Genomic DNA, 13,475 nt, shown 5'->3' with positions numbered 1-13,475 from the left:
GTTGGTTTGGTTGGATACTAATTGTTATTCTCTGTCCCTGTGTAGGAGGAGAGTGCCAGCCTGCTGAGGTGTGTCTTGGGGATTGACACACCTGGTCCCAATTATCCCCTTGGGTATAAAAGCAGGCTGGCTGAGGCCATTCTCCCTCTCTCCCTTGCACAGGTCACACTGCTTGTTTGGTTATGTTTGTTTGAAGTAGTTTCAGTTCAGTTGCTTTCTGCACTCGCACTTACAGTCCATGTTCACACAGCCATACCCACCTTACACTACTGATGTCACTGACCACTCACACCTCATACATTTTGCACCTTTCAAGCCTTCTTTTAGTTATAAATAAAATAATGTTAAGTTTAATCCTGTGTGTCGTCTCCCTCTTTGTCATGATGTGAGCCAGATCATGACAGTAAAAAAGCAGTTAAAGGAGTAAAGTTTGAGGCAAACTAACATCAGTCACTCTGCCGTTCACTGTAGTGGAAGAGGTGCGCCTCGTGAGGGTTTTATCCCCGCAGCTACGTCGAGTCCGCCTACAGGAAATACGTAGGCTGCGACCATGAGACCAGCTACGGAATCGGTCTATATGTGTGTGTTTGTTTTAACCCCTCCTCCTCCATATTTCGAGGATGCTGAATCTAATGGTCTAGTTCTCGATTTTCTATGACCTTTAGAAATGTTAAAGATCATCAAAAAACTGGGATTTTACCTTAAAAACAATATGTTTTTATTTCCCTTTTTGATATATATAATTATATATTATAGTGTGGATTTAAACTAAGAAATGTAGTTCTTCTTCCACCACTGGCAGTCTTGCATCATCATGGAAAAAGTATTATCAACCTGTTGTGATGATCATGATCAGTATCTATTATCTTTAACCACAAGGTGTCAGTGTCTGTAGTGTCTGTGTCAGTAGTGAAATCCATATAAGGGCACACAGAGACAGGAAGTCAGATCAGATAGAGTTCATGTCAAGAACAAACATTTGTATACCTGTTTGATTGAATAAAGAAGCCTTGGAGTCAAAGTACTTGTTCATCATTGAATCAACAAACAGAACATGGTACCAGGAGTAAAAACTCAACTATAAAGCAAAGAAGAAATTGCCGCAATCAACATGGATATAGATAAACCGGAGCGTTTGAAGCTGACTGGGAATGTCGACAGCAACTGGCGTGCCTTCAAACAGCAATTCCAGCTGTATATTGCAGCTATGGGACTGGAAGAAAAGTTGGATGCAAGGAAAGTAGCATTACTTCTTACAATGGCAGGCCCACAAGCTATTGAAGTGTACAATACGTTTGTCTATGACGAGCCGGATGACAAAAGTAAATTGGATAAAGTGCTCGAGAAGTTTGATGCACATTGCTCTCCAAAGAAGAATGAGACATACGAGAGATATGTATTTCGTTCTCGAGTGCAGCAACAGCGTGAGCCTTTTGATAGTTTTCTCACTGATCTGAAGCTAAAAGCTCAGACATGCAACTTTGGTACTCTGAGGGACTCCATGATACGGGACCAAATTGTTTTCACTGTGGAGGATAAGAAACTCAGGGAAAGGCTACTGAGGGAAACTGAGCTGACGCTGGATGGAGCAATAAGGATCTGTCATGCAAGTGAACTGTCCCAGATGCATGTAAAGACATTCAGTGAGATGGGGACATACGGCGCAACCAGCGTAAGTGACAGCGCTGTGTGCGTAATTTCAAGAGGAGGAAATAGACGCACACAGACACGCCCTGCACAGCAGCAAATGAGCGATGCAACATTCCACTGCAAAAGGTGTGGTTCACAACACAGACCCAGACAGTGTCCAGCGTTTGGTAAGCAATGCTCTAACTGCCATGGCAAGAACCACTTTGCTAAACAGTGTTTCTCAAACGGAAAAGAGAGAAAGAAAGGGAAAACTGTAAATGTAGTGGATGACAGTGATCAAAGTGATGATTTGAGTGACACATTTTTCGTTGGCATGGTGAACTGTGAAGATGAGCCTGTAAAAGAGGTTAATGCCATTAAGCAAGATAAATGGACAGCACCACTGCAGATAAATGGAACTTTGGTCACTATGAAACTAGACACTGGTGCAAAGGCAAATTTAATCAGCATGTCAGATGTCAAAGAAATGAAGGAAAGGCCAAAAATACAGAGAAAGACACTTGCACTGAAAGACTATAATGGAAAAATAATTGACAGTATAGGAACACAGAAAGTAGGAATCGACTTGTTTCATCTGAAGGGGAAAGATTATCTTGTTGTCATTGACTACTATTCCAACTTCCCTGAAATGGCATTACTCTCAAACACATCATCAAGCTGTGTCATTACACATGTAAAATCCATCTTTTCCAGACAAGGGATACCTAATGTGGCCCAGAGTGATAATGGACCTTGTTTCAATAGCAAGGAGTGGCAGAGATTTGCAGAACAGTATGACTTCAAGCACATTACATCTAGTCTTCTGTATGCACAGTCAAATGGGAAAGCTGAAAAGGGAGTCCACATTTTAAAGCAACTGCTGAAGAAAGCTGCTGATAGTGACTCAGACCCTTACCTAGCTTTACTCACCTACAGAGCAACACCACTTGAATGTGGACTGTCACCTGCTGAGCTGCTGAACAACAGAAAGCTTCGTACTACATTGCCATGCATCTCAAATCAGCCAAATAAACATCTGGAACTGAAACTGGAGCAGAAGATACTACAACAAAAGATGAAGCAGAAGTCATTCTATGACAGAGCAGCAAAACAGCTTCCACCACTGTCAAGCAATGACACTGTTAGGATTGAAGAGCCTGGTGGATGGAAAACAAAAGCCACTGTTCTTCAAGAAGTAGCTCCACGATCGTTCACTGTGAGGACAGAGGAAGGACAGATCTTCAGACGCAATCGCCGCAGTCTTCTTAAAACACCAGAGACTGTTGAGGAGCTCAGTGAAGGACCGACTGAGTCTGAGTCCATCTCTCCACCTGTCACAGATACACAAACACATACACAACCCACACCATCTACTCCTGTACTTAGGAGATCCACAAGAGAAAGCATAAAGCCTGACAGACTGATCTTGTGAAACAGACTGTTTAAAAAAAAAACTGCATTAAAAAACAAAAACAAAAAACATTGTAAAAAAGAAAAAAGAAAAAGCATTGTAAAATTGAAAATATTGTCCAAGGTTTATTGCAGGAAAGGAAAGTCAAATGATAATTTATGCTGACTACCTTAGAGTGTATTCGTTTTATACTTACTCTATGATTATTGCCTTGTGATGTGCTTAGAGAGAAATAGCATTATTAGATATTTCACAGAAAGGGAGATGTGATGATCATGATCAGTATCTATTATCTTTAACCACAAGGTGTCAGTGTCTGTAGTGTCTGTGTCAGTAGTGAAATCCATATAAGGGCACACAGAGACAGGAAGTCAGATCAGATAGAGTTCATGTCAAGAACAAACATTTGTATACCTGTTTGATTGAATAAAGAAGCCTTGGAGTCAAAGTACTTGTTCATCATTGAATCAACAAACAGAACACCTGTGTCGTCAGAAGGAAGCACACACACATGAACATGCACTCCACACGTGCACACACACACACACACACACACACACACACACACACACACACACACTTGAACACGCACTCCACACGTGCCTGTAGCACAGCCCCACCCCTTGGGGAATATCCATCTATTTTTAGCACATCAACGTAGGTGATATTTTTAGCCAGCGTGCTATAAATATCCATCTATTTTTAGCACATCAACGTAGGTGATATTTTTAGCCAGCGTGCTATAAATATCCATCTATTTTTAGCACATCAACGTACAGTAGGTGATATTTTTAGCCAAGGGCCAGCTGCTATAACTATCCATCTATTTTTAGCACATCAACGTAGGTGATATTTTTAGCCAAGGGCCAGCGTGCTACCTATAAAAATATCTTGCGTACAACCATCAACATGCTCTTTAGCACAGTGTCAGTGGAATCGTTTTCCTATAGATGAGCAGATAAACCTTTATTAAGTTATTGAAGTTATATAAACAGGGGGCACGGTGGCACAGTTGGTAGTGCTGTCGCCTCACAGCTAGAAGGTCCTGGGTTCAATTCCTGCTCGGGACGCTGTGGGTGCTGGCGGCGTGCTTCGTCCTCCGCATCATCAGTGCCCATACCCGAAGGCGGGGTTGGCGAAAGGGCCTTTGCATGTTCTCCCCGTGTCCCCTAGGGTAGGTACACTCACAAAAAACATGCAGTAATCCTGGTCACTGAACTGCCTCCCCCTGGCCAGCCGGGGCACCTGATGGAGGGGAAAGGAACTGGTTGAAATAACGTGTTCCTTCCATGTGCTACGTCCAACCAGGGAAACTCCCCCCCTTTCAGGTGTAAAGGAGCAACTTGGACACTCAGGCATGAAGGAAGCATGAGTTCAAGTTTGTTGCTCTCCCCTTGTCCCCCATATATGGGGACTAGGTTGTGGTACACTAGGTGTGTAGAGCCCAGGATCACATTAGATAATTGACAGACACAGGGGTGAAAAATGGGTTACAAAATCGTGGGATACTCTAGTACTCTATGTGCAAGAGAGATGAGGCATATTTTTTCTATTATTTTTAAATGGTTTTTTTTGTGGCTTTCGCCTTTATTTGATATATTTTATGGAGGGACAGACAGTAGGCTGACAGGAAATGGGGAGAGAGAGATGGGGGGAAGACATGCAGTAAAGGCCGGGATCGGGAGTCGATCCCGCGGCACACTGCCAGACTGGATTACCAGCCAAGGTGCCTGGACCGCTGAGCCACGGCCCAGGCCCTTTTTTTTTCTACTATAAATTAAGTTGACCGCTTCCATAAACCTGTTACACTGACCAATGTGCTATAAAGATTTTTTTTTAAACAAATTCTGGACTTCCCCAGAATCCCCACAGTGGAACAGTAGGCCTATATGCGTGTGTGTGTGTGTGTGTGTGTGTGTGTGTGTGTGTGTGTGTGTGTGTGTGTGTGTGTGTGTGTGTGTGTGTGTGTGTGTGTGTGTGTGTGTGTGTGTGTGTGTGTGTGTGTGTGTGTGTGTGTGTGTGTGTGACCTCATGCCTCCATCAATGCATGAGCCGCTTCACATGTATGAATGAATGGATAGAAAAGTGCTATAATAATATAATAATATAATAATATAATACATCATGTGCGTCCCAGCCACTTAACAAAACAAAAACTAGGGAAACTATTATTTTCCCTTGCGAGAGAGAGAGACACAGGTTCAAGTTCAGGTGATTGTGTGAAGGTGGTGTCAGCTCCCATGTCCATTTACCGCACGACTTTCTCATATACGCTGAGTTGGCGGTGCCCGACATCGTACCCGCATGACCTAGTGGTTGAACTCTGACTTACTTACTTAAACCAGTAAATCCTGAAATGTATCATAGGCTATAGTTACAACGGAGCAGTTTAACGTCATGCCCAGGACACACACACACGCGCGCATACATGCACGCACACCACACACAATATGTGACCTGCCATAATGTAGAAGCACAACTATATGCATTGTCAAGGAGATGGATGATTAATTACTGGAGGAAGTAAAATGCTAAAGTGATCCAACACGCACACGGCCGCACACACGTGCACGCACACACACACACACACACACACACACACACACACACACACACACACACACACACACACACACACACACACACACAGGCACACGCTCGCACACACAATAAGACTGATTTTTTCTGTTATGGAAATATCCTAAAAAACTGGGTCGTACTATCATCGGGAACTAGACTATTCTGGTCTTCAATGTTATTTTTCCACAAAAATGGGGGTCGTCTTATAATCAGAGTCGTCTTATATTCGGCACAATAGAGTATTTGTGTTCAAATAAACAAGAAGTACAAGAATGCCTTGTACAAACTACAAGAATGCCTTGTACAAACTACAAGAATGCCTTGTACATAGACAAACATGCCATTGCATTCAGCAGTAGGAAAATGGCCAGTTACAATGAGGCAACACTTTCTATTTACTGACAATACAGTTTGCATATAAACTGTCAGACACAGCAGACATCAATCATGGACAAAAGAAACCGCCTCCTCCACAAGCACACATGCACGTGACGCCCGCACGCACAGTATGCATTCTGCGCGCGCACACACACACTTATTCCAAAATGCATTCCTATGCACTTATGCAAGAGTATACGTGCATACAACATACAAACCTCTCTCTCTCTCTCTCTCTCTCTCTCTCTCTCTCTCTCTCTCTCTCTCTCTCTCTCTCCTCTCTGTACTCTCTATTACACAATCCTGCCCTGGCATGGAAAACCCCAGCTACAACCTACTTAAGGAACTGGTAGAGGCTGTCTCTCAGCACACCGCAGGCAGCACACACACACACACACACACACACACACACACAGACACTTTGGGCCCTAGAAGCTTTGTAAGAAGAGAAACCTGACACAGTCACACACCTGCACAGACAGACCCTCACTCAGAGACACCTGACAGACACACACCTGCACAGACAGACCCTCACTCAGAGACACCTGACAGACACACACCTGCACAGACAGACCCTCACTCAGAGACATGGGCAAGCCGACCAATCATTGTGAAGGCAGGGCAAGACTCCTGGCAGCTCTGAGCATCCTCGTCATCCTCTCTAGCCTCATCACCGGCACACGGTCAGGTGAGTGTTGTGCACAAACCTTTTTATTCATATTATTGTTTACTTTTGCTTTACTGTATATGGTCAATGGGAAATGTGTGTGGCCAGTGAACAATTGTAACTAAGTATTACTACTAAGTTGTTAGATCCACATCGTTACATCGTCACATCGTTGTAGTTCTACAACGAAAAGCCTTCTAGGTTGAAAATCTTTTTAAAGTAAAACACGAGTACTTTGTGTGTGTTCTGCAGCCAGCTGCTGTGTGCGGTACCGGCGGCAGCCGCTGCGGTGCGGCCGGCTGTCCGCTTACACCCTGCAGACCATCAACAGGTCCTGTCACATCTCTGCTATCATGTGAGTATACATCCTCAGTTCACACACATATAGTAGCCCGGTGGTTCTCTTCTGAACCTGTTTAAAAGAAGAACAAAAGACCATTACATAAAAGTATTCAACAAACTATATGTGCTATAAATTAAATAACTGGCAAACATTGTCAAATTGTTTGTCGAATAAAAAGGGCAAGCCCCGTTGAATTGATTGGTCCTAAATAACATGGTTCTGCCACCTGTTGGCTTGCGTCCGCCTGTGCCTCTGGTCCTTCCAGGTAATTCTGTGCTGAGTCATGTTGTGACACAAATAAATAAAAAGATAAATATGCGATTTTGGAGGGAGATAAGCGCTTATCTCCCTCCAAAATCGCATATATATATTTATTAGAGCTGGGACTCGATTACAAATATTAATCTAATTAATCAGAGGCTTTGCGATTAATTAATCTAGATTAATCGCATTTTAATCGCATATCAATATTCAACCCGAGAACAGCGAGAAACCTTTTTTTTTTTTAAATGTTTTTTGGTATCCCAGTGAATCAACGAATAGTGACTACAGGATACCACTCATTTTCAACATTTTACTGTCATTAATATAACTGTTGTGGAAATAATAATAAAAAGTCACCCCATTCTGTGTTGCCTAGAACTGGAGGTCTGAAAAAAAAATAGTAACAGTAACAAGTACATCTCAGTGACATCACAAAGCTGTACTTACTTCATATTGTTACTGTTTTTTGTCAGACCTCCAGTTCTAGGCAACACAAAATGGGGTGACTTTTTATTATTTCCTGTTGGTAGGGCGTTCCACATTTTTGTAGCATATAGAGTGAAATGATTACAAATTTTGTTTGTAGATCTGCTATTTTCACATTATGTATCTGTATCTGTAAGCCCTTCAAAACTGCTCTCAAAGGGCACCTATACGGCTGCGATTCAAAACTGGCCCCCGCAAAAACTATATATAGCTATATAAAAGAGTATATTTGTACGTCTCTAATTGTTATGATGAATTGAACATGGTGGGCACTATTGTAATGAATTGAACATGGTGTGCTGTGCCCTATTGTAAACAAGTGACACGTTGTTAGCTTGTAGATCGGCTATTTGTACTGTTTTAAAATAGTAAAAAATAGCAAATACGTTTAGGCATAAGGGGTAAGGGGTGGCGCAATATATAGGGCTCCATCTTGCGGCAGGGGCCCTTTTTCCTTAATTTGGGGATTTAGTAATGTGTGAGAGGTGTGGCCCCATAAAATGTGTTATCTTGTGCCACAGTCCCTAAAACACCTCCATTACCCCTTCAATTATGCATAGGTATGGTTTGGGCGTTACAATGATTAAACCAATCACTGTGCCACCTGCCATTGCCTTTAAGAGATCCATTATCCATTTAACATTATGCCCAGTGATTTACACTATGGCCCATGGCCATGGAAGAGCGACACATGTTGCTGCCTTGAAATATAGCCTAGTTATATTTGATACAGCGGCCGGGTTGTTTTGTGTCCAGTAGCTCCAACACAGCCTCACTCGTGCAAATATAATAACTTATTTGACTAGACAATTAAACACAATAAGCACAAGGAATTGACACTGCTGATTATAGTAAAATTACAACCACAGATATTTGTGGAGAATTAAGACCTCTGAGCTGTGAATGTTGTGCAACATGACTCAAGCCGAGGCAGCTCCAACTCAGGTCTCACCGTCTCAGAGTCAGGAGCTCATCCTTTTATCAAACAGAATACGCATTAGGGGTGGTTTGAAGAGGCACTTTCCATTGTCCTAATCCTGTGTGCATAAGATAGCAAATATAGGGAAAGCGCATCAACACGCCTACAGACACACCTCCACCCGCAAATAAAGGAGTCGGCAAAATTAATAGTGGGTTGTGTGGCCGCAAGATGACGTTTACGCATAGTGGAAGCTCCTAAATGCGTAATTCACAGAAAATGTTTATTACTTGAGGATAAAGCATGGCATAAGATGGAGCCCATAGGGCCTAGATCTACAACAGCAGTGCTATACTTTTTTTTTCTTTTCCTGTGAAGGACCCCTAATGAATATGTATATATTTGCCTCCCCCCCGCCCCCGTCTCATCCAGATTCCACACTCACACAGGTTTCGAGTGTGCTGACCCTTCCAAGGACTGGGTTATTCGCAGAATGCGCTGTGTTGAGTGAGTACAAGACATGTTCCTCTCTTTTGGTCTTCTTTGTGTGTGTGTGTGTGTGTGTGTGTGTGTGTGTGTGTGTGTGTGTGTGTGTGTGTGTGTGTGTGTGTGTGTGTGTGTGTGTGTGTGTGTGTGTGCGTGCGTGTTAAATGACACACGTGCGTGTGTCATTGTAATGTAACATCTCATTGAATATAATGTCTGTCTCTCTGCTGTTTCCTTACAGTGAAAAGAGGAGAAAAGAGAAAAGCTACTCTCCACTACTGTAGCTGTGTATCTGTACTCTGTCTGCACTACAGTAGCTGTGTATCTTCAGAATCACATACCTACCTTTTACCTGCACTATATACTTGTACTTATACCGTTTAATACTGTATTGGATCATGTAGCCTATTGAGGGCATCCTATGCCCCGCTTTGTGTGTACCCCATAGCAATGATTTGATTGACTGAGCAATGTGTGTACCCCATAGCAATGATTTGATTGACTGAGCAATGTGTGTACCCCATAGCAATGATTTGATTGACTGAGCAATGTGTGTACCCCATAGCAATGATTTGATTGACTGAGCAATGTGTGTACCCCATAGCAATGATTTGATTGGCTGATTCTCCATTCATTGTCAGTGGCAATGGTTTGTGTTAAGGCAGAATCTACACTATAGCTGTTCATAGGAGGGGCTAGCGCCCCTCAAAAATCTATAATTGATAGCTTGATAAAATGCTTAATTTACAATTGATCAGTGGGCAGGTGAGAAATGTCAAAACGTAACAAAACAAAAGTGAAATCACAATGTGAGCTTGTATAGATATCTGTTTTATAAACAGAAAATGAAGTACTATTAATATGTACAAAACTGTAGCTTCGATTGATTGAAGAAGCATGAAAACATTATGTTTTATTATTGAGTGACCACACTCTGCTGTCGGGAAGAAACCACCTAACTCCAAAATGGTCATTTTTTTCAGAAAATGAAAAATATGCATTTTTCAGGACATTAAGAAAACCTTATGGCAATACTGCCTCGTCAAAGTCGATGGTGGGACTTTATATATTGTGATTGTCAATTACTTCTTGGATGAGAGGGGGAGAGGTGGTGGAGTTAACTGCAGACAGTTTGAGGGTCCAATGGAGTTGTACTTTCCAATGGTTCAACATGTCTAACCAACACACAGACGTGAATGGTGTTGAATAGCACTGATGTATGCACAAAAAGAAAAACCTAAAAAATTAAGTTAGGTGGGTCCCGACAGCAACAATATGTACAAACTGTAACTTAGATGAATTAAAGAAGCATGAAAACATAATTATTATGAAGTTGACCACACACAAATGAGTATTTGTTTTGATACTGAGCCTCTCTGAGGAGATTAAACACTTTGTTCTGAAGACGAATATTTAACTGATACTACCAAATAAAGTAACACGTCTTCAAAAATATGTGTGCTTCTTCATTCTGTTTGTCTAAAATAAAGCTGTCATTGAACCATATGAATAACCTAATAAGCTGCTTTCTCAGTTCAGATAATAATGCAATATCATTCAAACAGACCAAATTTCTAACTGGAGTAGTCAGCTGTGGGGTGGGGGTAGGGAACTGTGATGGACATTGTGCATTTTTTTTTAAAACTAATGTGTAATTTTTTGTTTTTGTTATATATTTTTTTTAATTTGTTCTGTATTTATGGACATTTCCTGATGTTTCTTCTTAGATTTTGTTTTGTATTTGTGCTGCCATGGGAATGTGGGGGGGACTAGCCTAGTCTCTACTGTATGGTTGCTAGGAAGCATTCTGCACAAAGCTGCAAGGTGTAATGATAAATGGTCATATAATGGTCTCTTTCAGTTATTGCCTATACAAATGGATTCAGGAGTGATTGATTGAACATTGTATCCACAGTTACTGTTCAAAGTTCAAATGAAAGTACACGTTGATACAAACAGGATACAAAGGTTAAAACCAGAAAAAGCTGCCTTGTTACACGTATTGTGTACCCCCCCCCCCCCCCCAACAGCAATTGTGCCAATTGTGCACGGGTGAATTCGTGGCAACACATGTAGCTCGTCTCTTCCTCGTCTCTGAGTTGTTGTTTTTCTGTGTATACTCTCTCTGGTCCTGCTCTGCTGACGGCGCCATGATACAAACAAAATAACAAATGCATGTGGGGGTGGGGTCAACGAAGGCTGTAGGTAGGTGGAACAAATCTTAGGGGCACCCCAGTATCCGTGACGACTGTGTCGGGCTGGTCTAACTGTAGTTTGAGGAGACAAATGTACTCCGGAAGGTAGGGAGAGCAGTGTCTCTGACGTCAGAGCCACTCAGAAAATCTAAAATATCTAAAACCACAGATTACACACAAAAATACCCCAGGGAAGTGTTCTAAATCTTATAAACGGCATTAACATGTGTTTTTTTGCGAAAAGGGTGAAGTGTCCCTTTAACTTAATGGCAAGATGGCCGCTGTCTGCATAAGGTCAGGCCTCTTCCTCCTTACTTAATCCTTCACAGGTGTTACCAATGATTCTAATGAAGGCATGTTCTATATGTAGCAAGTGGCACAGTGTTTTTTTTTTTTTTTTTTTACTTCTTTCAGTGACCCCCATAGTGTCCTGAGAGTGTACTGCGGGTAAAACGCAGATGTAGATTGGCTGTTTTCGGAGTGTTTTGGAAAAAAGGAGCAAACCAAGTGCAAAGCCAGAGGTCAGGTTTACCACATATTGAGTCGTTAAGTGGTGAAATGTCTGTGAAATCTTTAATGAAACCAGTGAAAAAGTTCCATCTGCAAGACAGTTGTAACTTGTATACAATAGTAGTGTAGTGGGAGTCTCTGCTTCTTCTCTCTCTCAGCTAAGGGGTCATCTCTCTCAGCTAAGGGGTCCCTGCTTCATCTCTCTCTCAGCTAAGAGGTCCCTGCTTCATCTCTCTCAGCTAAGGGGTCCCTGCTTCATCTCTCTCAGCTAAGGGGTCCCTGCTTCATCTCTCTCTCAGCTAAGAGGTCCCTGCTTCATCTCTCTCAGCTAAGGGGTCCCTGCTTCATCTCTCTCTCAGCTAAGAGGTCCCTGCTTCATCTCTCTCAGCTAAGGGGTACCTACCTGCTTCATCTCTCTCAGCTAAGGGGTCCCTGCTTCATCTCTCTCTCAGCTAAGAGGTCCCTGCTTCATCTCTCTCTCAGCTAAGAGGTCCCTGCTTCATCTCTCAGCTAACTGGGGTTCTTGGCCTGAAAAACGCTGAATACCCCTGAATATGGTTTGGGTGTGTTGCTGCTGCCATCTCCTGGTCAGAACTGGCTTTATAACAATTTCTTCAGCAGGTACTTCTTGGTATTTGGTACCTTTATCACTTTTAGAATGTAAACATCTTTGTAGTTAACACACTGCTTCCTGCTAATGAACAAAATGAAATACTACTACTACTACTACTACTACTACAACTACGACTACACCAATACTTTACATTCTAAAAGTGAGTGGGTCAATACATACATAATCAAAAAATACTGTTACTGTAGAAACAGTGTGGGGTCGAATAGCTCTATCAGATGATATGATATGATAGTGACAATAAAGTATCATATCATATCATCTGATAGAGCTACTCGAGCCCACACTGTTTCTTCAGTAACAGTATTTTTGAGGAGCCCCTCCTATAATACAGGTTTAATGTTTGTTTTTAGTTCAATGTTTGTTTTAAAACGCCATTGACAATGAAGAGAGAAATTACGTAATTTGTCCCTACAACAATAAAGATAATTTAATGTTTGTGTTGGCACAGTTTGTTTTAAATCACCACTACAATTTTTCCTCCTATGCCTGCCTTTGAGTGTTTGTGTAAACACATTGAAGACAAAAGTGAGGACGCAAATTGTGATTGGCCAGGCATGATTGGGTGGGATGATGATACAGGAGGAAGAGTGGGGTGGACATTAGACAGTCTTTGATGGACAGCAGGTGATGATGATATAGGAGGAAGAGTGGGGTGGACATTAGACAGTCTTTGATGGACAGCAGGTGATGATGATATAGGAGGAAGAGTGGGGTGGACATTAGACAGTCTTTGATGGACAGCAGGTGATGATGATATAGGAGGAAGAGTGGGGTGGACATTAGACAGTCTTTGATGGACAGCAGGTGATGATGATATAGGAGGAAGAGTGGGGTGGACATTAGACAGTCTTTGATGGACAGCAGGTGATGATGATATAGGAGGAAGAGTGGGGTGGACATTAGACAGTCTTTGATGGACAGCAGGTGATGATGATATAGGAGGAAGAGTGGGGTGGACATTAGCAGCTGGAAG

The 13,475-nt window shown here is 42.2% G+C and overlaps 1 protein-coding gene across 1 annotated transcript; it reads left to right on the top strand.

The window, feature by feature from the left end:
- Window positions 1–6,417: 6,417 nt before the first annotated feature.
- Window positions 6,418–9,535, top strand: LOC310867945 (C-C motif chemokine 20-like). Its single transcript, XM_083778116.1, has 4 exons — window positions 6,418–6,686; window positions 6,918–7,020; window positions 9,110–9,184; window positions 9,405–9,535. The coding sequence occupies exons 1-4, from the start codon at window positions 6,587–6,589 to the stop codon at window positions 9,445–9,447; spliced, it is 321 nt and encodes a 106-aa protein (XP_083634242.1). The 5' UTR covers window positions 6,418–6,586; the 3' UTR covers window positions 9,448–9,535.
- Window positions 9,536–13,475: the final 3,940 nt, after the last annotated feature.

Source organism: Protomyctophum parallelum (assembly GCF_964188405.1).
Source record: "Protomyctophum parallelum genome assembly, chromosome: 12".
Lineage (NCBI taxonomy): Eukaryota > Metazoa > Chordata > Actinopteri > Myctophiformes > Myctophidae > Protomyctophum > Protomyctophum parallelum.
This window is presented reverse-complemented; position numbering and strand designations above follow the sequence as displayed.